Consider the following 26,139-nt stretch of genomic DNA (forward strand, 5'->3'; position numbering starts at 1 on the left):
AGAAAAGATAGTTAAGTAGAGCCCATACACCCAATCATGCTAGAAACGAGAAGGTCATTTCTTGCTTGAACAAACAATATAAGATTTGATTTCTAAAATAAGTATTTGAATGAAAAAAATCCATAGGTATAGTACGAAGACATGACTTAAGACACAAGTTAAGGACCAACCATTTTTTCTTTGTATTTAAAACTTCCTCTTCTAAATACGTTTGAAAACTAACTTCTATATAATCTCTAAGTATGAAATGAATGAATGAAAGTTTTTCTTGATGTCCACAAGAGCAACTAGTCTAAGGAACCGAAGAATTGAAACTGAAACTGCTCGAAACAAACAAGACAACTGACAACCCCACCAATCAATTCTTGTTGTTTTCTAAGTCTTCGCTGTTTTTTCCCCTTTTGCTATGGATTTGACCAAGTAACTTTCCACTTTTGCTATCTTCTCCTTCAAAAAGGTTGCTAAAGATTTGACTTCTAGCATATCTATGTAATTGTACTGGATGTCCGCGTATGCCCTACACTACATGATGTAGTGCCACTTTGTCTCCACTAATCTCAATGAGCAGAAACAACAAATCCTATCCGCCCACTCCTCTTTGGGTATTTTCCATCTTCATGTTTCACACATTAGATGGTGTGAGATGATTCTTAGTTGAGCTATTAGCGTTTTAGCTTTCCACTTTATGTCTCCAAAGAGTACTTTTGCTCGTAATTGTATGTGGGATTAAAATGTTTAACATAATGTTCTCTTTTTCACCCAAGCTGTTTTGACCACATGATATCTTTGACTCTCTCTTACATACCTTTTTTTCACAATTGTGCTTGGGAACTATTCCTGCATGTTGATGCCCCATTTGTTCATCCACTTGACATTTTGCTTCATCCATGTGCTCTTCGTTCTAGTTAAGTTTTCCTCTACCACAATTTTGGGCCAGCAATGTCCCCCGATGTTCTCAATTCTCTTCATATAGCCAAATAACTAGATTATTGTCGCCATTTCAACTGAAAAGGCTCGACTTTGGCTAAAATAATTTCATACAGGACCATGCTTCTATTTTGAAATTGCTTGTGATTAGATGCTTTTGTGTTTTTTCTATTTGCCTCCATTTTAAAGCCAACATTTGCTGCCCTAAACTTCGCAACCATAAAAAACCACAGGGACAACAAGCAGCCCAAACAAATTGTTCTTTGTTTTTCAATTCCATAGCTCAGCTGATCTTCATCTATTTTGAAGCCAGTATAGAGCTTTCCATCCCTCTTGTGCTATATTTGTCCTACAAGTCTCCTAGTTGAGATTGTTGCAGAAATCAAGGCTGAAATACTTGTATTCATTTACCACCTGGAAGGAGTTTCTCTCAAACTCAATTTATTTGCTTCTTAGCTCTTTTCAAAGTAAAAATCGTGACCTTGGTTCTGCTGATGTTCACTTGCATCCCCACTTCCTAACAAAATAGCTCTAGAGCTTATAGATGATGTTGTACACTATTTGCCAATTTTGCCATTAAGGTAAAGGTCATCTGCATATAGCAGCAACTTGATCACATAAGTGGCCAAGAACACACCCTCACCTCCATGCTTGAACCACTCCTCTAACTTGTCTATGTATAACTTGAACAAAGTGGGAGACAATGGGCAGCCCTATTTGACACCAATGTTGCTGATAATGTACCTGCCAATATGTGCCTGACTAATAGTCTTCTCCCCCATATACCACACCAAAATCCAACAAAAAGTGACTTAGTAATATATCTAAAATAAAACCAAAATCCTTGATATCAAACACATCATATATCAGGTGTTGTGTCAACTTTATTATACGCCATTCAGTGCAGCATGTTTCATTACCAAAGCAGGATAGAAATAGCTGTAAAAGTTGAAAAAGAATTTTAAAACACTGGCCTTGAAATTCCTAGAATTTACCATGAAAAAAAATTAAATTATTTAGGGTTATTTCCAAAAAAAAAAAAAAAAACTTGATATTATATTAACATCTCTTCTCATAAAAAAATGTTCATCAAAGTTATTCATGCTGCAAATTTGAGAAAAAATTGCTCACTTTCTAAAAAATCTTGAAGCTGGCACTACGACAAAGAGCCAGAAGTTACTTTCTAGTTCCTACCATTCCTCAGCTAACCTGCTAATTATAAACAGATTTGTGACAGCATATTTGATTCCTTGAGCAACAATGTATAAAATACTCTATTTTAATCAGCTTCATATTAAAATTGTGGTGGGCTAATGATAGAAATTGGAAAACCTATTTCGATTAATATGAACACATTAAAGCTTGTTTAGAAAGTGTGCAGAAAGCGAAGTACTTTACCACACAAAACTCAGATTTGAAATCACTTACATTATTTTGCAAAAATAGAACATTTAAGGAAAGAGATAGTGGAAATGAGCGGATAAGTTCATCACTTCCAAAAAGCTTCTGATGAAAGGATATATCCGGAGAAAACAATGGTGCTCCATGGAACTGCCAATTTGTGATATTTGGTTAAACTCCTAGTGTTATTTTTACAAACTCTTGTCTTTGATCTTTCATGTGCCTTCATATTGGTATTTTATTGGTGCTCATTTTTGAGCCATGTATTTTGTAGATTATCTATTTCAATACATTAAGAAAATGTCAGACATAAAATAGTTTTTCCCCTCCTTAGAATTGAGAAATGCATGAAGCAACTCATCCCTTAAGGAACTCCTTGAAACATTTTAATCTTCTCAACCTTGGCCATACTCTTACAATTGTCAATTAGAAAATAATTTGATTCTAAATGAATTTCATAAGCTCAAAAAGACAACTTTCAAAGGTAATTATAGCATGTTTTTGTCATTTGGATTCACAATTTGCATGAAAATGACCTGCCGCTAGTACATTTACTGACCAGCCTCTTTTGTATTCTCAGCATTTCACATTTTACCTCAAAGAGTTGAAAACACATTCTGTTACAAACATTGCCCTAATTAATTTTACTTCAGTCATCTTATGAAGTATTCCTTTCTGGATAAACTTGTCCATTTTTCCCTGTTCACCTACAAATGAATGATGCATGCCAACATAAGAAATCCTTGCAATTTTCTGTTCCCTTTATTTAAGGCTTGTTATCTAGTTTCTTTTGTAAGCTCTGCATTTGATGATGCAATTACAGCACCTCAGCAGCCTTCATATCCTGCCGAAAATCGATTTGCTCTACTGTCTGCATCTTTGCTTCCTGCCCCCTTATTATCAGACACAATGAACCTATATCCACAGCTTCCAACCTCTGACTGTGAGAAAGAGACTGCAGAGCACATAACTTGTCATGTCAGAAGCCCTCTTATTTACAGCATCATTCCTCTGGCAGTGCACTCTTCTTTATGAAAAATGCAGAGCAAATGCGAGTTGTAAATAGAAACAGAACATTCTATAAAGTAAGAAAACCAACCACAAGAGCAGGAAACACTCTCTCATAAACAAAATTTTATCTTAAAAAATAAGTAGACTCCTCAAAGTTGTAACAAGCAACTCTTGAGAAGCATCAAATTAAGAGAGCTTGTACAATGTAAGAATTGCATTTTATGATGACAAACATGAAATGTTGCAACTAATAGACCAACCTCACCACTGTTGAATTATAACAAACAGCTGCAAGTGACACACTCTAAATAACAGATAAAAACACATAAGAAATTGAGAACACATAAGAGAAGGCATGTCAAGTAGATGTGTCTAAAGTTGAGTTAGAGAGTATGGTGACTTATTGCACATTCACATGATTCTGTGAAGCAATTTTCATTTGGAATCTTCATGATAAAAGCCTTAAGGAACTCAGTGAAATGCCAAGTGGTGTAGGAGTCAAAATAGGTCGGTCTTGCAATTAACAATAATAGGAAATTCTACACGAATTCTATTATCTTCTCTGATGTGACTAGAAGCCATCATGCATCAAATCAACTTTACAAATAGATACACTGTCTCTAAATAAGATAAACCAAGGTGTAGCGATTTGCACATAAGCACAAGAAAATCCTAGGCAAAGTAGCATTAAATTAGATGGTCTTATAGTTTTTTGGACTTAGGGTAAGCAAGAACCCACATTGAGTAAGGGATCTTCCTTGTGAATTATAATGCACCTCAAGTGGAGATTATGTGACTAGTCTACAGTACAAGATTAAGCCACAAAGTAATTGTTGTGAAGTCCCAATGAAGATTGTCTGGGAGTTGAATCTGAGTGAGAAGACAAATGGCAAACTCCAAATTGCCTCCCTAATTATGTGTGGCATAGACTAATTAAAAATTGCATGACAATGGTTCAGCCTCCAGCTTAGCAACATTATTCAAAGTGGTATGCACATTTACCACATAAAAAACTCCTGTACATCACTGTTGCTATCCAAAATGATGTAATCAATGCTTGCTAATCTAGGATCAGAAGCAGTGTCAAAATTAAACTTGATATAAAGATGAAGTGGCAGTTTCTTCATTCAACATTAATGTAGAGAAGAAAGTCAGAAAACATAGGGTTATAGCAATTATTGCAATCAGTTTGCTTGATACATGATGTCAAATGGTTTCTTCTTAGTAGAGAGTTAAAACCTTAAATTTTCTGGGAAAAAAAGATACATTAAGACAACTTAAGGAAACAATTTTAATTTTTCCAGCATCTGTTGGATATAAGGACTTCAATGGTTTCCTTGAAAACTAAAAAAAGTGACTACAAACAGTATGGCTAAACAAAATGATGTCATGAAACCCGTAAACAATGAGCTAGCCTTTCTTCTTAAAGGGATTTGTTGTAACTTGCACCCAAGCCTATTCTCAGCATGAAGAGAATAGTTTTTATGTTAAACCTCACACAGAGATTTACCACTATTCCTTATTCATATTTATCTTCCAAAATCAACATCCTTCATTGGACATTGAATCCATACATGAATCCTGCAGAAGGTGAAAGAGAAGGAGCTGCTCCTGCCAAGATGTGGGTGTCACATCATGAGAAGGTGGTGATGAAAATGAGGGAACCTGGTTAAGTGGGAGAGGTATATGCAATTGTCTCTGTGGAAGCCACTGGGAAGGGCATAAGAAATCACATTTGGAGAAGCCACTAAAGTGGAGATCAATGTGGAATCTCTAGATTGGTTCCAATCAGTCGGAATCCTTAGAACACAAGTCATTAATGAGAGGTCTAAGACAATACTAAAAGCATTAATATCTGTGTCTGAATTTGAAGACATGGTTTTCTACAACTTAAATGGTAATAACAACACCATCAGATCATGAATGTCTGTAGCCAAAACACAGTGAAGGCCATTGCACAAGAGGCTAATAGTTCCTCCATTGCACAATATCCATGAAAACACAACCAAATTTACATGGACACAGATACCAAAGGCGATATTGGATATGGATACAGCCATTTTCAAAGACCCCTAATATGGATATGGCTGGATACAATATTCCTAAAAAGCATACACATACATTTAAGTTTTTATCTCAATTTTCTAATAGATTTGCATTACTTCAAAAGCAATATAGACACATAAATAATACATAAATAATTATAAGCTGATTTAACAATATCCAGTGCACAAAAAGTTGTACAAACCAGAACCTATAATTAAATTAACAATAATGTTATTTAAATCTAATCTAAAATAAAATAAAGTAATATTTAAATATAATTTAAAAAAGAAAAAGAAAATATAATTTAAATATAAAGAACTAAATAAACAATAACAAATATTATCTAGACTTAAAAAATAAAATTCACTTTCACATTTAATTGTTTGTCTTAATTAAAAATTGAAAACCATAACAGAAAAAAAGTAAATATAAATTAAAATTTAAATATTAATAATTTAGTAAAGAATAAAGAATTAAATATATATTAAAAAAAATTATTTATATTTAAAGAATAAATTTTAATCATTTTAAAATCTCTAACGTGTAAATAACATGCTATAAAATTAAATATAAATATAAAATATTAAAATTATAAACAATTAATTTTTTAAAATCTGTAAAAATTAAAACACCAAAAAAGTAGTACAGCTGTGCTGGAAGAAGACCCAAACAAAAGGGTTGCTGAAATAGAAAAAAATTGGCACAAACGATATTTTTGAAATTAAGTTTAGGAAGGTTCACGTCAGACTTTTGAAAAATCAAATCACACAGTTTCTGACACAGCAGGAACATTAGTGCTTTTTGGGCATGCATGGGTACGATATCCAATATGTATCCATATTAAATACAACAGTACACATGCCTGCAAAGGGGTGTAGGTGTATCTAGCTACTTTGAACATAACTGAAATAAGCTCGAGGAAGGGAGATCAAAACCTGCCCCTAAGATGCCACAGCAGAACCCACTAACCTACAAGAGACAAAAAGATGCTACCAAAAACCTAGCATTACTTCAAACATCAAATCAAACACATTCATGATTTGGACCTTTTTTAGGATACAGTTCTTAAGTTTAACTTTTCTTCTTTTAGAAAATGGCTAATGGAGGTCATGAAGTTTAGGAGGATTTAATACCTTGAAGGCCTTGCATAGATCTTGGTTTGTACTTGTAGATGGTTTCTATATGATAATATATCCTAGCCCTCATGGCCACCTATGGGCTTTAGGGCAGTGTAAGTATTGTACTGCATGTTCAGTTTTCTAGCATTAGGTTAGCATTATACAATCACAGTACACAGGGTATAATCATGTACTGAAAATTCATTGCCAATGAAATTCATTACTATAAGTTATTAAAGAACAGAAATGGCAGTAAGCATCATATGGAAGCAGACAAGCCTGACAATATATCCTAAGCCTGACAAGTATTGTGAATACATTAACTGCATGTTCAGTTTTCTAGTATTAGGTTAGCATTATACAATCACAGTACACGGTATAATCATGTGCTGAACATTTATTGCCAATGAAATTCAATTATATGCATTATAAAAAACCAGAGATGGAAGTAAACATCATATAGAAGCAGACAAGCCCATAGTGAACAGACCACATGCTAATGGTAGTTTGTTACAGACATCCAATTTTTGAAGCAAAAAAATAATAAGCCAAAGACTTCCAAGGAAATTAAAATCTGATACAAAATATATGTGATGATATAGGTAAAGCCAATGATTGAAAACATAATTCCACTCTGTTGATGAAAATGACAACATAATTGTGTTGACAAAATAATAATCATGTCAAATGTATCAGACTGTTGTTGACTTGTTAGTGATGGAAATTTGAACTTTTTAAAATGGTGACCAAGTAAAAAGTGACTTTTGTAAAGAATATTCATACGAACCACAGAAGATTTCCTCTATTTTGATGGTCAAGATAGGTTATCGGTGAAGGCGCACGAAAACCACATTCCAGCTGCCAAGTTCCATCGCACAGGATGACAAATCTATTTAAGACTTGTAAACATAGTACTACTGGGACTGCAACTACAACAAATTGAGCATTTGATAGGAGTGTGCATCCACAAAGAAAATAACAAGAATTTTATGTTTTGGCATTAATGAATGATTATGAATGAAATATATCTTGGCGTAATTAATTATTGCACCTATTAGTATTTGCTTAGGTGATTAGTTTTATTTACTTGGGTAGAGTAGGAAATAAGAGCACATGTCAACTCCCTTGCTTGATAAGATTCTTTGTCACCTCCACCTCATTCCCTTCTTGACTAACAGTATTTAGGTGCCTCTTGAAGGTGAGTTCACTTGACATCTCTACTGCTACAGTCGAGTCAGTCCTCCAGTTCATTGCTATGCTGGGGCACCTGTCAACCTAACTTGTGCATGTCCAAAGCCCTAAGTTGTCAGGGGCACTTTTTCGCTTCTTAGGTTAGTGGTTTTGTTTAGTTTTGTTTTAGCTTGGCAGTAATTTTAGTCTCTCAGCCTTTGCTTGTGAGAGGTAGCAATGTCTTGTCAATCCAAGAGGGAACTTTGTTGATCAACCCTTGAAATGTCTTAAAGTGCTACGTCTTGTCCTTAGGGTGTGATCAAGTCAGGAATTCAAAGTCTGGGTCCAGAATCCATGAATGAAAGTCAAGACTGAGGATTGAAGACAAAATTCACAATGTTGTCAATTTTGTAAAATGTTGTCAAAATGCAGGAAAAGTTGTCAAAGTTGTCAAATGTTGCAAAATGTCGTCAGGACAAGTTTTGAAATGTTTAAGCGTGGAAAATGAAAGAAAATCCAAGGATGCGACAATCAAGACAAGGAAAATTCCTTGTCAAGATTGGATTCTCCGACCCTAGCAGGGCAGGGGACGAAAATTAAGAAATTTGTTCTTCACAAATGGAATGGATTAAAATCATGAAAAATGTAAGAGGATGACAAGTTCCAAGATTGGGCGAAGGGTCTGATGAATGAATTTCAAAATGAAATCTTTGTGCAAACTATCCATGAGTTCCTGCACAGGTGAAATTTCCACCAAGCACTAGGGTCCTTGAGTTCTTTCACTAACTAAATTTCTACCCATCACTAGGGTCCTTGAGTTCTTTCACTGACCAAATCTCTGCTCAGCATGAGTATGTTGTTCCTTCACACTAAGAATTTCCGCCCAAGGGGAAGGGTTCCTAAGTGCATTCACCCTTGGAATTTCTGCCAAGGAAGGGGATATTTTGTCTTTCAACAACTTAGATTTTTGCTCTCAAGAGTTCTCAATTCCTCTAAAATCAGATTTAAGACCCCTAAGTGGGAAATTTTTGGGTGCAAAACAAATGAACAATTAGAATGTAAATTCTGTTCTTCACCACCTAGAAATTCCGAAATTATGATGATGAATTCTATTCTTCACCACCTAGAAATCCCGAAATTATGATGATGAATTCTGTTCTTCACCACCTAGAAATTCTGAATCAAGATGTAAATTCCATTCCAATTAAGGTGAGTTATGTTCTTCACCACCCAATATCTCCAAATTTAAGAGAAGAATTCAGTTCTTAATGTCTTGAAATTTCCAATTGGGGTTCTCTTATTTATAATGTTCCTACACCAAGAGTGGAACAATTCAAACCCAACCAACTTGCATAAAATGAGGTAAATTTTAAGTTTTATAACCAGATCAAGGGATTTCAAGGCTGGCCGACTTAGTGTGGGTTAGTTCAAAATTGAAATATTACTTCCTAGGTCTGCCTAATTGGCAATTGAAGGTGGAGCGCATACATATGATGAGTCAAGAGCACCATTCATTCATCACTTCAAAACAATTCAATGCACATTGGAGCGAATTTTCCAGCAGACAAAAGAGAGAACCGTTTGACCATACCTAAGAGGCAATTTGCATATGCTTTCAAGGTAACTTTTATCTGATTTCAAGAACGAACTACATCAGGTTGAAGTATCACAATACATCAGATTGCAAGGCAAATTTCTGGACCAGACCTAAGCACAAGCAAATTTCACCAGTAGATTGATCAATTTCCAGACCTGTATCAGCATTTTCAGACCTGAAATTATCATTTCCAGATTGTAGAAAAGATTTTATGAATTGTTGGTGATATCGTTTATGTTGTTTCACAATGATTATCAATATGGATTTGAATGCAAGAGCTTTGAACTTTCGGTCTTTGTCATGATTAACTTAGGGTTTCATCTTTCTTTCATGATTTAAGGTGTTCTCTTTTATTTCAGGAACGATTGCAAGAAATCAAGTGCAAGGAAGTGCATGGAACATGGAAAGATCTTCACAACATGAAAGAGGACTAGTTCAAGGTGTTTAAGTTCAAGGATGCTCAAGACAAAGGAAGGACATTACAACATCAAGGGTTTCCTCAAGATGACAAAATGGAGAAGAACTTCACAATGTGAGAAAGATATCAAGACATTCAAGAGGATCACAAGGAAGATTCTACAATGACCTTGGATTTCTAGTCAAAGGAGGGAACTCAACATGGAATATACTACAACCACCAAGAGATCCGGGTCAAAGTCATTGAAGAAGTGAAAGACTCAACAAGATTAATGTGCAATTCAGCTCAAGGATTCCAAACAAGATCAATACAAGATGACTTTCAAGATGAAATATTCCAAATATGAAGAAAGTTAGAAGGCAAGATGATATCAAGGTTAAGAACATCACAAAGGAGGATGCTAGGGATGAGGATGAAATGTGAAAGAGTTGATCGAGGATGATGCAATTCGAGAATATGAACCATCACAATCAGTCAAAAGACTAGATAATGTTGAGTATCAATAGATATTACTCAAAATGCAAGGACTACTTTGTGATAGACAATGGAACTTTACAGGATATACATGTTGAAGTGGAGACCATTCATCATCAACCAATCAAACAGTAACAAATTGGCATGTCTAGATGCTTGAACTTGACTCATCTTACAAAGAAGAACAAGTGGACATGTTGATGCCTTATCCTTATCTACTCGTAAATTGTGCCATTTGGGCCTATCTTAATTTTCTCATTGGTCCTTTTCCTCGAAAGGGATATGTATTCAAAGCTTGTAATTTTCTCATTGGTGGATATTTAATATAGGGTGTTGGTTGTTATAACTACCCCAATTAGGGTTTCTTTGAATTATCTCGACCGTTGATATAGAATCAATCTAGGCCCTTCATTTGTAACTAGGAGCTCTATATAAGGCTTGCTCTTCTCATTTGTAAAGATTAATAGAGTAGTAGCAAGAGCAGGAGACTACAGATTTTTGCCAAGACTATGTCAAAATAAATACATGATTTTCGTTGAAGATATGGTGGATTGTTGTATGAGTTTCAACATGTTGCATGGTTTCTACTTCTCAAGTATTAGATTTATTTACATGGAGTTGATTAGTTGAATGGAAGATCTTAATGTTGATCATGTTAACTTTAGTGATCAGATTGCAGAGAACAATGTGAATGCAAGAATACAAAAGAGACAAGACACAACACATACCCTGGGAAAACCTCCCTCTTGGAGGAAAAACCCAGCAACAAATCAGATCTAGATCCTTTTATTAATTGTAGAATACAATGGCAATAAAGATCAGATTACTTATCTGATATAACTGTCAACCTAGGGCAGAATTAGAGTTACAATCGTAACCCAGCTAGGGTACAATGTAACAACAGAAGATAGCAGACTTATCTCTTTCTTATATAAGAATATCATCAGCATACAGCTTCCAACTCTTCGTAGTTCTTCACTGAAGATTGCAGACCTAATGGTGTTTGTAGACCTTCAAGAGGAACTCGCTATCCTCTTCAATGTATTCACTGTCCAAGATCGCATGTATGGCAAATGCTGATGGCAGAAGTAATTCGCTGATTCCTTGATCAGAATTCGCATTGACCTTTTATTGCAGAGCACAGGGTCTGCACATTGATTGTCTAATATTCGGATTGCTTGTTTGCATTTTTGACTAGTGATATGCTTGTGCATATATACAAGAGGTGAGCCCTATCTTGGGTCGGCCCAATCCATCCTTGGGGCCAACACTATAATATTAGTTCCACACGCCACCATAAGCATGGGACCTAAACAATATAGTTTCCACGTTACAGGAGCCCATGCTACATAGAGATGTGCTAAAATAAGATATAGGACCACGTGTTTGGAGAAGGGATGCGTCCTTTTAATAATACAATCATTTGGGCCCAACCCATCATAAATGATCAATACATAAGACTATACGCCACAAAATGTGTGTGTTGGAGATAGGTCCACACGTTGGACCTAGAGATGCACCCCTTTACATGTTAGGTCCAGCCCTTAATGGTTTTACACATTACATATAAATACAATAGATAGGGCCCTGCCCTATAAGGATTTGGATGATGCCTTAAGGCAATCCGAATCCCATTTATTTTCCTATCCTAGTTACACCAAAAACCAACACTCCCTCTTAACTAGGGAGGAAAGTAAATACATAATCAAATTCACATGGACAAACCCATGGCAAGAACATTTACATGTTTTAGGGCCCAGCCCTAAGAGTACAAACAATATACACATCGTGATCTGATCACACAATTACATTACAATATGAATCTTTCCATGACGTTCTCCTTGCAATGCCTATAGAGGAAGAAGCCAACGCTTCATAACTTCACACTTTCCTGGGGACCTGCATATAACACCATTATCTTTCATCATGCACATCCACAGAGGATGAAAGAGACCTTTCCATATGCACACTTGCAGGATAATCACTCAGACATATATACAACATAAATCATGCACAATCGTAGAGGATACATAAGCTTCTTTACTGAGAAGAACAACCTGTCACCTTGCACACCACAGAGGGTGAACTCACCTTGCACTCCACAGAGAGTGAGAAATAACCGCCACCTTGCACTCCGCAGAGGGTGGAAAGAACTGCCACCTTGCACTCCGTAGAGGGTGGGAAATAACTGCCACCTTGCACTCCGCAGAGGGTGGAACGAACTACCACCTTGCACTCCGCAGAGGATGGACTCACCTTGCACTTCGCAGAGGGTGAGCGAGCACTACAACCTTGCACTCCGCAGAGGGTGGATGATACACCCAGTGTATCGAGGTTAGTATCATGATAAATAAACATTTTGCCATAGACAAGGAATATACATTAGATATATATTATCAATTCCTCTATTAAACCATAATGATTAGAACCCAAGAATGAAATGATATATTAAAAGATATCTAGACTCCCTCTAAAACCCTATCTAAATAAGGAATTCACAGACCTGATGATTCATTATTCCTTACAAAGTGGACCCATACCATCTTAAAAGAGAGAGATGAAAGGTAGACTTTCATAATTAGTTCGATGACAAGATCTGATTGAGGTAGGGCTTCTTAGGTCATGCAGGAATGCTTTCTTCAAAGAGACATAACCTGAAAACATTATCTTCAAGAGTAGACATTAGGTTACCTTAGAGACATGATATAGTAAAACAAAACACCAACCCTTACAAACCATCAACACACAGATTCAGACATATAGATAGAAGACATTTACCTATACTCGGATCCTAATAGTTAATACACATCCATATATATACACTATCACTATTCAGCCATGAATATATTGAATATATAAGTGATAGCAGGTATATGATAGCAGAAATATATAAGGATGACAGCAAGTATCAAAATAAGGTAGCTTCAATTCACCTACAACTTCACTTACCTATCTCCCTTGAAATAAATTGAGATTCATCACCTTTGAAGGTTCTAAGATGCTAAGAGCATGAGGAATCCATTGATGCAGATGAAGGACCTTGACTGTGCATGTAATCATCTGAAAACCCTAGCCGTCACACAGAAGTCCAGGCTGTAAATCTGATCATTGCACATGCAAACCTAGGCTCTGATACCATGTTAACTTTAGTGATTAGATTGCAGAGAACAATGTGAATGCAAGAATACAAAAGAGACAAGACACAACACATACCCTGGGAAAACCTCCCTCTTGGAGGAAAAACCCAGCAACAAATCAGATCTAGATCCTTTTATTAATTGTAGAATCCAATGGCAATAAAGATCAGATTACTTATCTGATATAACTGTCAACCTAGAGTAGAATTAGAGTTACAGTCGTAACCCAGCTAGGGCACAATGTAATAGCAGAAGATAGCAGACTTATCTCTCTTTCTTATATAAGAATATCATCAGCATACAACGTCCAGCTCTTCGTAGTTCTTCACTGAAGATTGCAGACCTAATGGTGTTTGTAGACCTTCAAGAGGAACTCACTATCCTCTTCAATGTATTCACTGTCCAAGATCGCATGTATGGCAAATGCTGATGGCAGAAGTAATTCGCTGATTCCTTGATGAGAATTCGCATTGACCTTTTATTGCAGAGCACAGGGTCTTCACATTGATTGTCTAATATTCGGATTGCCTGATTGCATTTTCGACTAGTGATATGCTTGTGCATATATACAAGAGGTGAGCCCTATCTTGGGTCGGCCCAATCCATCCTTGGGCCAACACTATAATATTAGTTCCACACGCCACCATAAGCATGGGACCTAAACAATATAGTTTCCACGTTACAAGAGCCCACGCTACATAGAGATGTGCTAAAATAAGATATAGACCACACGTTTGGAGAAGGGATGCGTCTTTTTAATAATACAATCATTTGGGCCCAGCCCATCATAAATGATCAATACATAAGACTATACGCCACAAAATGTGTGTGCTAGAGATAGGTCCACACGTTGGACCTAGAGATGCGCCCCTTTACATGTTAGGTCCAGCCCTTAATGGTTTTACACATTACATATAAATAAAATAGATAGGGCCCTGCCCTATAAGGATTCGGATGATGCCTTAAGGCAATCCGAATCCTATTTATTTTCCTATCCTAGTTACACAAAAAACCAATAGATTAATGGTGAAGTTTATATGCTCATACCATTTGGAATTTGTGATTGCAAATTGCAGTGCATGGTTAGTTTAAACTCATATTGAAAGCTTAACTTCAATAGCTCTATGCTCGTTGTTCATGGTGTTGACGTGCATAAGTGATATGGAAATCATTTGCATAACCTTTGGAGATTGCACCATCTTTCTGTACTTGTTTCCTCATGGCACAGCAAAGCTTGGTTTGGTTTTACTAAGTCAGCAATCATTTCTTGCATTGTTAGGTGTTAACTTAGATTTCTATAAAACCTTTTCCTTTTGTCTTTTGTTTCAAGTTCGAGTCAGTTTAGTATTTCAAGTTCCAGCTAAGAGTAAGTCCCTTTATGATATCAGCAAATCAAATTATTTACTGAGTCTATCCATCATAAAGTTGCATTGTTCACATTATAAACCTTGGGGTTGCCTTATTTGATCACATTGTTTAGCATTTGAGGTTTTCCTAGTTCAAGAGAGGATAGAATACTTGATATTTATTCTCTGTTGGCGAGTGTCACAAAACACGCATCAACAATACCTATGTACAATATGGAAAAACCCAAAGTATATAGTGTACCCCCCACCAAAAGAAGAGAAAGAGAAAACCTATACCAAGGAGTGGATAAGATGAATCTAGAAGCTATTCATGTATCTCAATGGTAGCACCAACAAAAAATTATTACTTCTAAAATGTCATCATGTTCTTGCCTTGTGGGGCTAATACATGGTTATTTTGTAAACATGAACTAAAATAAAGTTCCATCCTAGGTGGGCTTAAGACATGGTCTTCCAATGGATTCTACATAGTAGGCCATATTGTGTGATGAGTAGTGTAGTCATATGACATGTAATGTGATTCCACCTCCATCTATTGATGAAAGCTCACACCATGTTGTATGACCTATCCTAGATCCTCTTGTTTTCGCTTTGGCACATCATTCTTATCACTTGACATATCCTATTTCACATTGGTTCACATCTCACATCAAGAACCATACATCTACAATGATGTTCTGAGTTATCGAAGAGTTATATTGAGCAAATAAACAATCAAATGAACATTAGAAAACTTTAGCACCATAAAAAACTATGTTACCTGTTCAAGTTTGTGCATTGACCATGTAATAAAAGAAACAAAATTGGATATTTGATACATCCATGCAAAAAAAGTAAAAGATATTAAAAAATAAATAAATATACTAAAATTAGCCTGAATATGTATATCACCTTCAAATAATCACATAAAATTCACACAATAAACAAAACAACCATAATTTCTTCGATGGCGTTGGGAAATACTTATGGCACTGTTGTTGTTTGTTCCCCTGTTGTCTCTGATTTGGTGGGAGGCATTGGCCTTGTTGGGGCCCTTTACGTGATGAGTTCTATTGATTGGCAGGAGGCTGCTGCTAAGGTTGAAGAGGGCTGGATTACTGTAAAAGGAAAAAATCCAAGTGACATGACTCTTCGTTCCCACAAGGGTGGAACTAAAATGAAATCCTGATTTTTCTTTTTGGTGGGTTTCGAGCTGAAGTTTCTCTGGTCTTCTCTTTTATCTTTGGTTGCTTGTTGGTTTTTTGGCAGCTTTTCTTTCAGGTTGTGGGAGCCTGTTGGTAAAACCCATTTTGTGGACTTGGTCCCGTCTCTTTCCTTGGTTCGCTTTGTCTTTGCCCCATCGGTATTACTTTGTATTTATCTTCTACGGGGCTGTTTTGTTGTTGTGATCGGTTTGGGCTTAATGTCTTGTTAAGTCTAAACGGATCTTCTTTTGTAAAGGGTTTTGGGTCCCTTCAAAACCTGTTTTTGCCTTAATCCAAAACAAAACAACCATAGAAGTTTTACAAGATCATATGGAGTCATGAACCTCAATATTAAAAATTATAGCCCCCTTTATGTAAAGCATGTGTTGTTTTCAACAATATGAAGCTAGTAATAATTGGTTTTTATAGAGAAATGCAGTAGGTTATACTCTAAGATTTGTCATAAAAAGACAAGCCATAAAACTTCCCAACAGTCGCACAAATCCTTAAAACTAGGAGGAAAAAAATAGAAATGAAAGAGCAGCATACAAACTTAAAACAGAAGTAGCACTAACAATAATAACATCACCACCAAAACCCCATCTTTTTTAAACACATTGATTGGCTTCCTAATAGTAATAGTGACCAGGGCATTTTTCTTTAGTTTACATTAAACATGAGTGACAAAAACAAAAATTAGATTGCACTGAAGAAGCAAATAATAAATAAAATAAAATTAGGTCTCTAGTCAATCCCACCCGGACTGGAAATGAATTGGGCCTAGATACGAAAGATTTTTTGAGCGATTGGTAACATAGTACGATAGACTAATAGGTTGAATCACATAGTTTAAGAAATGTTACTGATCAACATATCTCAGTTTTGTTGAATTTTCCACATCCTGACTACCATAATAATTTCAGATCAATTCAAAGCCTCATATAGAAGATGTCAAAATTCATTGAAAAGAACAAGGTTGCTAAAACTAAGGATGAAAGTGGCCCAAGATCATTAAGCAGCTTATATCGATAACCACGTGATAGAAAACTTTGAAGTAGGAAATCAAATTCTGTGATTCTACCATAAGGTTGGATGTTAAGAGAACCCTTCACTTAATCTATGTATCGGAAAACTCTTTTCAATATTCATTAGAGAAACCATAGCCTCTTGTTGTCATATCTGTTATTTGTTTTTCTTCACATGAATGTTGCCTCCTTTTAACATTTGCTACATATTAGTGTAAAGGAGAGATTGGACAAGATTAGATAATGTTGTGTCCCCTTTTTGTAATAATCTATGTTATGGACCAAATTGCCTATTTCTTGTTTCCCACATCTCCCTTGGTCAAATTTTGTGCGTGTTCTCCCTCTACTTTTCCCATTTTTGTTTGTATAAGGTACCCAAAGTCTCCGAGTTCGAATGCATGCCCAATCTTCTAAGTGTTTGTGAGTCATCAAAGTTTTAGAGTTACTCACCTAGGCATGTTTTCCTATCTAAGTCCAACCTTTCCTTGGTCCCCATCGAACTTTTGGAGTTTCAAACTTTCTCATCCCGGCATGCCTTTCCTTTCAACTCAACTTTCCCTTTATGCTTGTTAAAGTGTCAAACTTATCCATCTAGGCATACCTCACATCCATCCCTCACCTTCATTCCCTTCTCCTGTTAGGCTATTGAAGGCATCCACCTTTTCATCCCTTGTCAAAGTCTTGGACTTGTCCTTACCATCATGCCTCTTGCCTAAACTCGGATCTCCAACCAATGCTAAGAGTCATGAACTATCTCCAGCTTGTGAACTCTAATACTCCCACGTATTTTGCATTATTCACCTCATTTACCTCCTGGCTAATCTCAACGTGCCATTAATGCTCAAAACTGATACGACAACATCCAAAAAGTGTTTCTCCTACCTAGAAAACATTATTCAGTATTGGGGCATAGATCTACATGTACATTCAATGTTGCAAATGAATATGTGACTTTGGCTGCTATTAATGTGATAGTTAGGGTTTCAAACCCTACGGGATCTCACACCATTATTACATAGGATAGTTGCAGTTCGCAGAGGACATTCCCCCATGCCCCCCAAGTACAACCGACCACATGTGTGCACAATTTTAGGAGTGTTTCGAAGGAAAATCCTGCTGTCTCAACCATATACCAATGATGGGATTCAAATCATTGTTGCAAATTTTAAAATCTCTCTAGGTGTATAATGGGCCAAAGGACAAGATGGAAGGATTCTTATCAAATATACACAAAAAATTTAATTAGAATTTTCTATGAACACACATGTTCAAGCATCTAGATCCATGGACAAAAACCCACAAATTTGTAGGTGTTGAATCTCACACATCAAAAGATGAAACCCCTTTGGCCAAAAGAAATGGTGTCACTTAGAGGTCATGTTTGTCCTTTCATGGGGCAGATATTAGTGATATCACATTTGCATAACATTGCAGTTGTCATAGGTCGTGGAAGTAGGTATTGTATTCAATTTGTATAGCTGTTGTAGCAAAGTAATGTAATGTATTTTTAGATCTGCTTCATATAACAGTCCTACAATTCCATCTTCCATTTGTGGGCTCGACTGGTAAATTTGAGCAGTCAATGTAATTGCAACAGTGGCATTGTTGCCATTTATGTTATTATTGTTGTGTATTTTGGGGTAATCCCAAATTATATTAAATATAAGATAGTATTATGAAACCTACCTTTTGTTATTCAGCTTCATTTGTAAATCTAGGTATCAATGTTAATTTAAAAACCATGAATGGAAAATTATGGGTATGATGTCTAAGCTATGAAAGAATTTTGGATCATTGCTAAACCTTGTTAAAATATATAAATCTGAAGTATTCTGTCAGGTTGTAATTATTAATGTGTAAATCGTGAGAAATCTGGATTTGCTAGATTCAAGTACAATAGGTTAGGGTTTGTCATTTTAAATGAAGTCTGAAATATAAAATTGAATAGTTGATGTAGCTAGTAAATCTTGATGTAAGTTAGGGTTTATAAGGTTCCGAATACATATATTTCATTCAGTTAATTTTTTTTTTTAAATAGTAGCAGGGACACTACAAATAATTCACTCACCTTGGCCTTCTCAGGAGTTATCCTTCTAAAGGAATTCTTAAGGCTGTCTCAACTCCAAACAGGGAAGCTTCTTTATTTGCAGTGTTACTCTTCAAACCTATTAAAGGTTTTAACTACATCTTCAGCAATGCCTTCAATGTTGCATCTTGTTTAAGGTAAAATATAGGCAGTGCAACACAATAGAGTTAAAGCGGATAATATTATGCTGATGCAACTGACCTGCCAAATGGTACTCCTATTTGAATTACTAAGGACACCGACAAAAAATCTAGACACAATAAATATTTAAATCATAGCAAAGGGGACCTTCAGTAATTCAATTCAGCAACCTTTAATGACTACAAGTGGATCAACAAGAGGATCAACAACCTTTTATAATCAAATAAAGTATGAACTGCTGATGAGAAAGAACCAAGTTCCCTATGGAGTTATCGCCACAAAAAGAATGAATGAGACTATTTAAAACATCACACAGACATGAAGACCAAAAGCAGATTTTGAACCTGTTCACAATGTTTTCTCAGAGAAGTACTTTACAGTCTCAGACGAATATAACTAAGAAAAGAATGCCATATCTGATTTAAATAGTAAAATTGCAAGTCATGAAATAATGCATAATAACAAACCTTCAAGGCCACATTGCAAAATAAAAAAATTACCTTCTCCAGCAATATAACCTGTTGTGTCAAATCTCCAACCGATGCTTCCTGCTTACGTAAAAACTGGAGAACATAGAATAAATGTGACTGTAGAAATTCTGCACAATGCTCCTTGATTGATGCCTGAGGTATAGTGGATATACAACCAACTTGATAGAAAGGACAATTCACTAATCTCATAGGGCATTCAGTAATACAGTGCTTGTCCATTTCAATCCTGTTCACAATTTTAGAGCAATTTTGTTCACAAGGAACTAGCTTTAAGGGGCATGCTGTGTCATGATCTTTTGCATACGCTGCACAAAATACCTCCCTGCATCCCTCATTAGTACAATGTAACGGTCGCAACACGCACACACTTTTGTGAAGTTCAAGCTCTTCTCTAGACTCAAACTTCATGTCACAGTGATAGGTATTGCCCAGGTCAATAGCTTTCAGGAGCTCCTTTGCTAAAACTTCTCGCTGTCCTTTCACCCAAAAACCCATTTTGTCCATTTCATAAACAAAGTCATCAATCTTGTCCTCTTCCTGTTCACCCAGAAACCAGCCAGATACTCTGGTAAATATATTCCTCTTACTATACACAAACTTTTCAATCAGGTCATCCACCACTTCAACAGGGCTTTCTCGGGAACTCGAAAATTCTGAACTTGCCACATATTCCATCGCATAGGCTTTACTCTGCTGCTGAAGATATATAACCATTTCCTTCCTCAGGTTTGCAGCAACAGTTGCAGGAGTCTTGAAAAAGTCGCCCATGGTGTTTGCCACACAGGCAGTTGCCAAACCCAAATGCAAGGATTGAACCAATTTCTTCACTTGCTCCAAATCATAGTAATTACACAAGAACAAGGTTGAATCACCATCTCCTATTAGTTCTCCTGACATTCGATTGCCACCCAAAATTGGAGCTAAATTGAGTGAAGTAGTGTCTTTTGAAAACCTCAATGAATCCATGAGAACCATTCTTAGAAGCAAATGGCAATCTTGAGAAATACCCTGACCCAAGACACCAGAATAAATTTTATATTCATATTTTAAAATGGCAAAAACCTTGCTTTGGAGAGCAACTGAGGGATGATTATTGTCCCATAGGTAAATTTGGCTTGCGAGAACTTCCTCAGAATAAATTCGCCATTTTGGTAACAAATGCCTTAGAACAAACTTTAAGGCATACGAGGGATTCTAGATGAAAGATCCTCACTGAAAATTAAAAGTCTCACAACAACCAGTGCCACAACTTAGGGCCAGCTCGGCTCCAACAACTGAAAACTGCTTTCAATATTTTCGGATTTAACAGGATAACAGACCAGATCCCTCATTTTCTTCCCCAATGTCCACCATTCTTCCCAAATGTCCACCATCAATGTAGCAATCACCAGTCAAACTCATCAATTTCATACAAGGGAACTACCAAAAATTGAATTCTAACTATTTCCCAGCTATTTTCTCAAATTTCCACTAAAATTTATACAGAGATGCTGTTAGATCTGACCAATATAATCCTAAACATCAAAATGTATGGCTTAGTCAAGCAGATGAAACAAAATCCAAAGATCCAGCATCGAAGCTAATATCTATAGAGCAAATTTATTTCATTTCTCTATTCCTCTAATCTCTGCAGCGGATCAGGAAACCTGAGCGTAAAACTCTTCAAATCTCTAACCATTTCAGCCAAATTTCGTCAAACCCCATCTTCAATCCACATAAACATACCGTCAAACCCCATCTTCAATCCACATAATCATACTTCAGCTCTCACAGATTCTCAGATCTTAAACAAAATTTGCACAACTGCTAAATTTTCAACGGAAAATTTAACCCGCTATCAAAATTTTAACGGGAATTTTATAATTGTGAGAATTTTAACGAAAACTTCATCAATTGCCAATCATTCAAGCAGTTTCTTCATTCAGAATCCTCTGAGAGCCATTAAAAATGGATCCCTCAGAAAATTGAAAAATATTACTGCTTAGAAAATCCTTAAGAAAATCGGCCGGCAATAAAGAATATTCCTGCAATATTTGATTCAGTCAAACTTTCACTATAAGGTGTACAATTAACCAAAATCTCCAAAACGAATAAAACACATATTAAAGGAATAAAAAAAAAGAGGCAGGGAATTCATCTTCAAATCATCTAACAGCATAAATTCTCATAAAATATCTAAGTCTAAAACCATCAAAAAGGGAATAGAAAATTAGACTTGAAAGCATTGAAGTCTACCAAGCCCTTTTAGAATATTTCCTAAACTGTATAAATTTCTCTAGAAAACGAGAAAATTCCTTTAAATTTTCACTAAACCGTGTAAATTTCTCTGGACTTAAATAAAAATATGTATAAATTTCTTACATTTTGAATAATCGTAAAATCTCATGCCTTTTGAAATTATCTCAAGAAATTCATCTACAAAAAATTAATTATGTTAAGGAGTACAAATCCTGCTACAAAAAGACTAAATTACATGTGATTAACCCTAGATTTGAAATAACTTAAAAACCCCCAAATAGTTTTTTAAAACAAAATAAAACAAATAATTTCCAGTGGGCATTGACTGTACCTGAGAATTTTATCCTTGTCTTTGTCTGTATGAGAATAATTAATCTGTAATCTGTAATCTGTTTGCACTGGATTTCATTCAAGCTCGTGTAACATTGACGAGATCGGACAAATTTAGCCGCCCTGACAGCAACGGTATAAAAATTTATTGTTGTGAAACCCAAAATGGTGATTTGACAACATAGGCATCTTTCGTGTGGACTGAAATTCACATGTATTTAGTTGTAGGTGATTTTGCGGCTTAACTCAAGCACTCTCTTTATCTCATAGACAAATTTGGGCCTTTTATCCTTCTGCCTACTCAACATTCTCGATGCACAATTTGACCGTTCAAAATTATGTTATATTTTGAATTTCAATTAATTAATTAAAATTATTAAATATGCATTCAAAATCGTAATTAATTTTTCATTCTCTCTTCTTTATGTAATTGAAAATTTTTGTATTGGGAAATTCACTATTATCAATCTTAAGAGATTCATTGTAATTGTACATATCAGAAGTGATCGTTTATGGTGTAAGTTTGCAAAGCCTATCAAATGTGCTTGAATTTTCTTTCACCTATTATAACTTTGGTGGCATTTTCCTCAATCCATTTAAGTACGAAAACCCTCTTACTAGCTACATAGAGGTAACAAAGTTGAGGCTTTTATTGTTCATAGATAGGAAAGCTTTTGCCCAATGGAGATGTCCCTTCTCTTTTTCATGGTTAAAGAATTCTTTGGGTTAGCAATGCCATATTTAGATGAATTGGTATGGTAATGTGCAATATGAGTGGAAATCTATGGTGGCTTGTTTCACAATCATATATTAGGAGTGACAATTTGTAGTAGTGGCTCCAAATCATATTGTATGGTTGAAGCATAATGACATACTTAAAAAATGGTTGCATCTTGCGGTACATAATAAGAGGGTCGTTGTGATGAAAACTTTAAATATATATCTTGCATCAAGCTTCAAACATAGATGTATTTGAAAATAGGTCCAAGTGTTTGAGCTTAGAGCATCACCTACTCAAAATCAAATTTTAAACTTTTGCTAGTAATGTGGAAGTTTCAGTAATGATATTTTTCTTAGGGTAGAAAGAATTTGCTAGTATGGTAGAGGAATTGATGAATGTAGTACACCACTTTAGACATTTTATCCTCAATTCTCATTTTTTATGTACAAACTTTTTTGAGTAGACAATTGTGACAATAATATTTGCATACCCTTATCATGTATTTGTCACAATTTTGGCCTCATTAGCCATTATGTTTGTTTTGTCATATTTTTAGCCTTTTTTCCATAATCAATATTATCTCAAAGTCGTATCATTTCCCTTTTCCATATTGTCTTATCTCATGTTACATGTGTTCTAAGTGATACTTTTAATTTAATTAATAGTCCCCCCATGTGTTAACCTATCCCTTTGTGTTGCTTATGATATTGACCCTTTTTTCTCATGTTTTCCTCTTCAATTTGCCAATCCCAGTTAACTTTCCCATGTGAAACCCGTCTTTCCCCTTCCTAAAATAATGAAATGATCAAATTTGCCAAGTTAAAATAATTACTTTTGGAAAATTGGACCTAAATCCTATTGGAGGTCATAACCTTTATTAGAACTCCCAACTAGGTAGCCTTTATTTTTTAAGATCTTAAGAAATCCTTTGGAGGTTCATGTTAATTAATTTCACACCTAACGATAACCAACAAGCCTCTATTGAGTTTTCTCTTTAAAAAATTTATAAATAGCCCATCCATTCTCTCATTTTTATATAGGAACAACATAACTTTGCATAGGCCATCAATAATATTTATTTATAGCAAGAGTTTGAGAGTTTGATTGAGTAAAAATATTTTAGAAACTTTATGAGTGAGTCAAATTTAGTCTATATTCAATAGAATATTCATATCAAGCCCAAGTAATCTACTCTCCATTTATTTGTAAGTAGGTCCTAATTTTCCATGATTCTAGAGGTATGCTTACACTTGTGTGATAATTTTTTCATAAATAGTTGTATTTTTCTAATTAATTTCGTGTATCATTCATCCATCCATTTCTACTCCACTTGTGTGATTTTTCACCCTAAACTATATCCCCTAAGCTAGTTTACAATCATGCTAGGCTAGCAAGCATAGAATCACATGCTTTTAGCCCAAAACTTCACTTCAAACCCTAGTGTTGTAATGTAGTCAATTGTATCCCTTTCAAATTTCACACTCTATTTAGGCCCCTATTTTAGTGTCTTTTTTCTAGATTATTTTAAGCCTTTTGGGCCATGTTCTACTTTAAGTCTTTATTATTAATATCATAATTTAACTATAATCAAATACTTAAATTAGGACCTATTCTAACATCACAAAACCTCAAAACTTGTGACTCCCTTCCGAAGGCCCTATTTTGGTGGGACCAAGGTACCCTCCAACCATGACCTACCAAAATCCCCCCAAATTGTAGCCAGTGCAAGTGTTGTCCTTCACAATTTGAGTTTTGGTCTCAATTTTTGTACTTAACCATTTTATGTGTTGGCCTAAACTCAAAAATAACTTGTGAACCCTACATAATTCACATATTCTATCATTCATAAGGTTAAGTTACATTTTCAATTGATTTCAAGAGAATTCAAGCATTTCAAATCCAAGCATTCAACACATTGAGCAACAAGCTACAACATTCAACATTCAAGTATGATTTAATGTTTATCATGTTTTGTTATCACGTTATTGCATTAAAAGCTTGTGGGACTTGTCTAAAGAGCATTGTGTCATCAACTTTATGTGAAACTCAATGAGACGGTCTCATATATAAGAAATAATCATTTTATTTCAACATTTTCATTGTTGTCCTTTTGAGGTGTTGGTTAATGGATTTGCCTTTTAGAAAATAATTCTAAAAAATGACTCATTATGCCCAAAGGAAAGATAAACCAAAAACTAACAGTTGGAGAAATTTCTATTTAAATTAGCAATTTTCCTTTGATTTTAGAGGTACATCTCCCTCATAAGATGTAATTTAATTTTCTTTATATTGGATATGCTTTTTATCGAAAAGCAAGAAAGGCGAGGCTTTTTAACTAGAAAACTCTTAAAAGGAAAAGGGGAAAGATTTTCTTTAGGAAGTACATAATTGAATGGAATATAAAGTGTAGACACATAAAATTTAACATTTTATTCCCGGTTGATTTCATTTCATAATTTATCATTGGTTCATCTGTTATATGTTTATCCATTAATATTATCATATATTTCATTAGTATTATTATTATCATTATCATTTATAATATTATTTATCCATTAATATCATCATTATATTGCATGCATGTGTGTGTGTTAGTTTAGACATTTGATTTTTGCATGCATGTTCATTGCAGGTACTTCATTATTGGGTGAACGATCTATCTGGATCTTCTCTCATAAGATCTCAAACAGATTTTATCACCTACAACTAGCAAGATCGCATGTTTTTTATTTTATCTTTGGTGACATGTCTTTTAGCTTTCTTGGGATGTCTCTGACTAGAGATTTTATCTCCAGGATGTCTTTGACTAGAAAGGCAGGGATGGGGCATCTTCACCTATTTGTTGCTTGTGGATTGTTCCTTAGTAATATGATGACTTGTCTAAGGACATGATCATCTAAGATCATAGAGGACATAACAGTCTAATGCAAATTGAGGCCATCATTTCCTATCTGTTATGTTTTCTTTCACGCACTTGCTATTGATTCATTTGGGTCTAATCTATATCTGGATGAGTTTTTTCATTTGCCATAATAAGCTTGATGATGACATTATCACTTCAAAAGCACAAGCATCCTCATCATCTTTCATATCTTCTTTCTCATCACTTTTCTCTTTTTCATACCCCCTTTCATTTTTCTTTTTCATCATTTATTTCATCATCATCTTCATTCTTCTTATTGCAGCAAGTTCAATCAAACACTTTATTCAACCAATGCATGCCTTTGAATCTTTAATCGCTTTATCAAATCAACTGA

At 35.2% G+C, this 26,139-nt stretch overlaps 1 protein-coding gene across 4 annotated transcripts; it reads right to left on the bottom strand.

Moving 5' to 3' along the window:
• Positions 1-2,747: 2,747 nt before the first annotated feature.
• Positions 2,748-22,420, bottom strand: LOC131038649 (uncharacterized). Of its 4 annotated transcripts, none has more exons than XM_057971140.2 (3): positions 22,163-22,417; positions 19,603-21,617; positions 2,748-3,283 (listed from the first exon to the last, which is right to left on the bottom strand). In XM_057971140.2, exons 2-3 carry the CDS (start codon positions 20,566-20,568, stop codon positions 3,146-3,148), a joined length of 1,104 nt encoding a protein of 367 aa, XP_057827123.2. In that variant the 5' UTR covers positions 20,569-21,617; positions 22,163-22,417; the 3' UTR covers positions 2,748-3,145. The 4 variants fall into 4 exon arrangements, with proteins under 4 accessions (XP_057827123.2, XP_057827124.2, XP_057827126.2 ...); XM_057971141.2 differs by lacking the exon at positions 22,163-22,417 and adding an exon at positions 21,955-21,977; XM_057971143.2 differs by having other exon boundaries at positions 3,090-3,352; positions 22,163-22,420.
• Between the last annotated feature and the right edge of the window lie 3,719 nt (positions 22,421-26,139).

Source organism: Cryptomeria japonica, chromosome 9 (assembly GCF_030272615.1).
Source record: "Cryptomeria japonica chromosome 9, Sugi_1.0, whole genome shotgun sequence".
Lineage (NCBI taxonomy): Eukaryota > Viridiplantae > Streptophyta > Pinopsida > Cupressales > Cupressaceae > Cryptomeria > Cryptomeria japonica.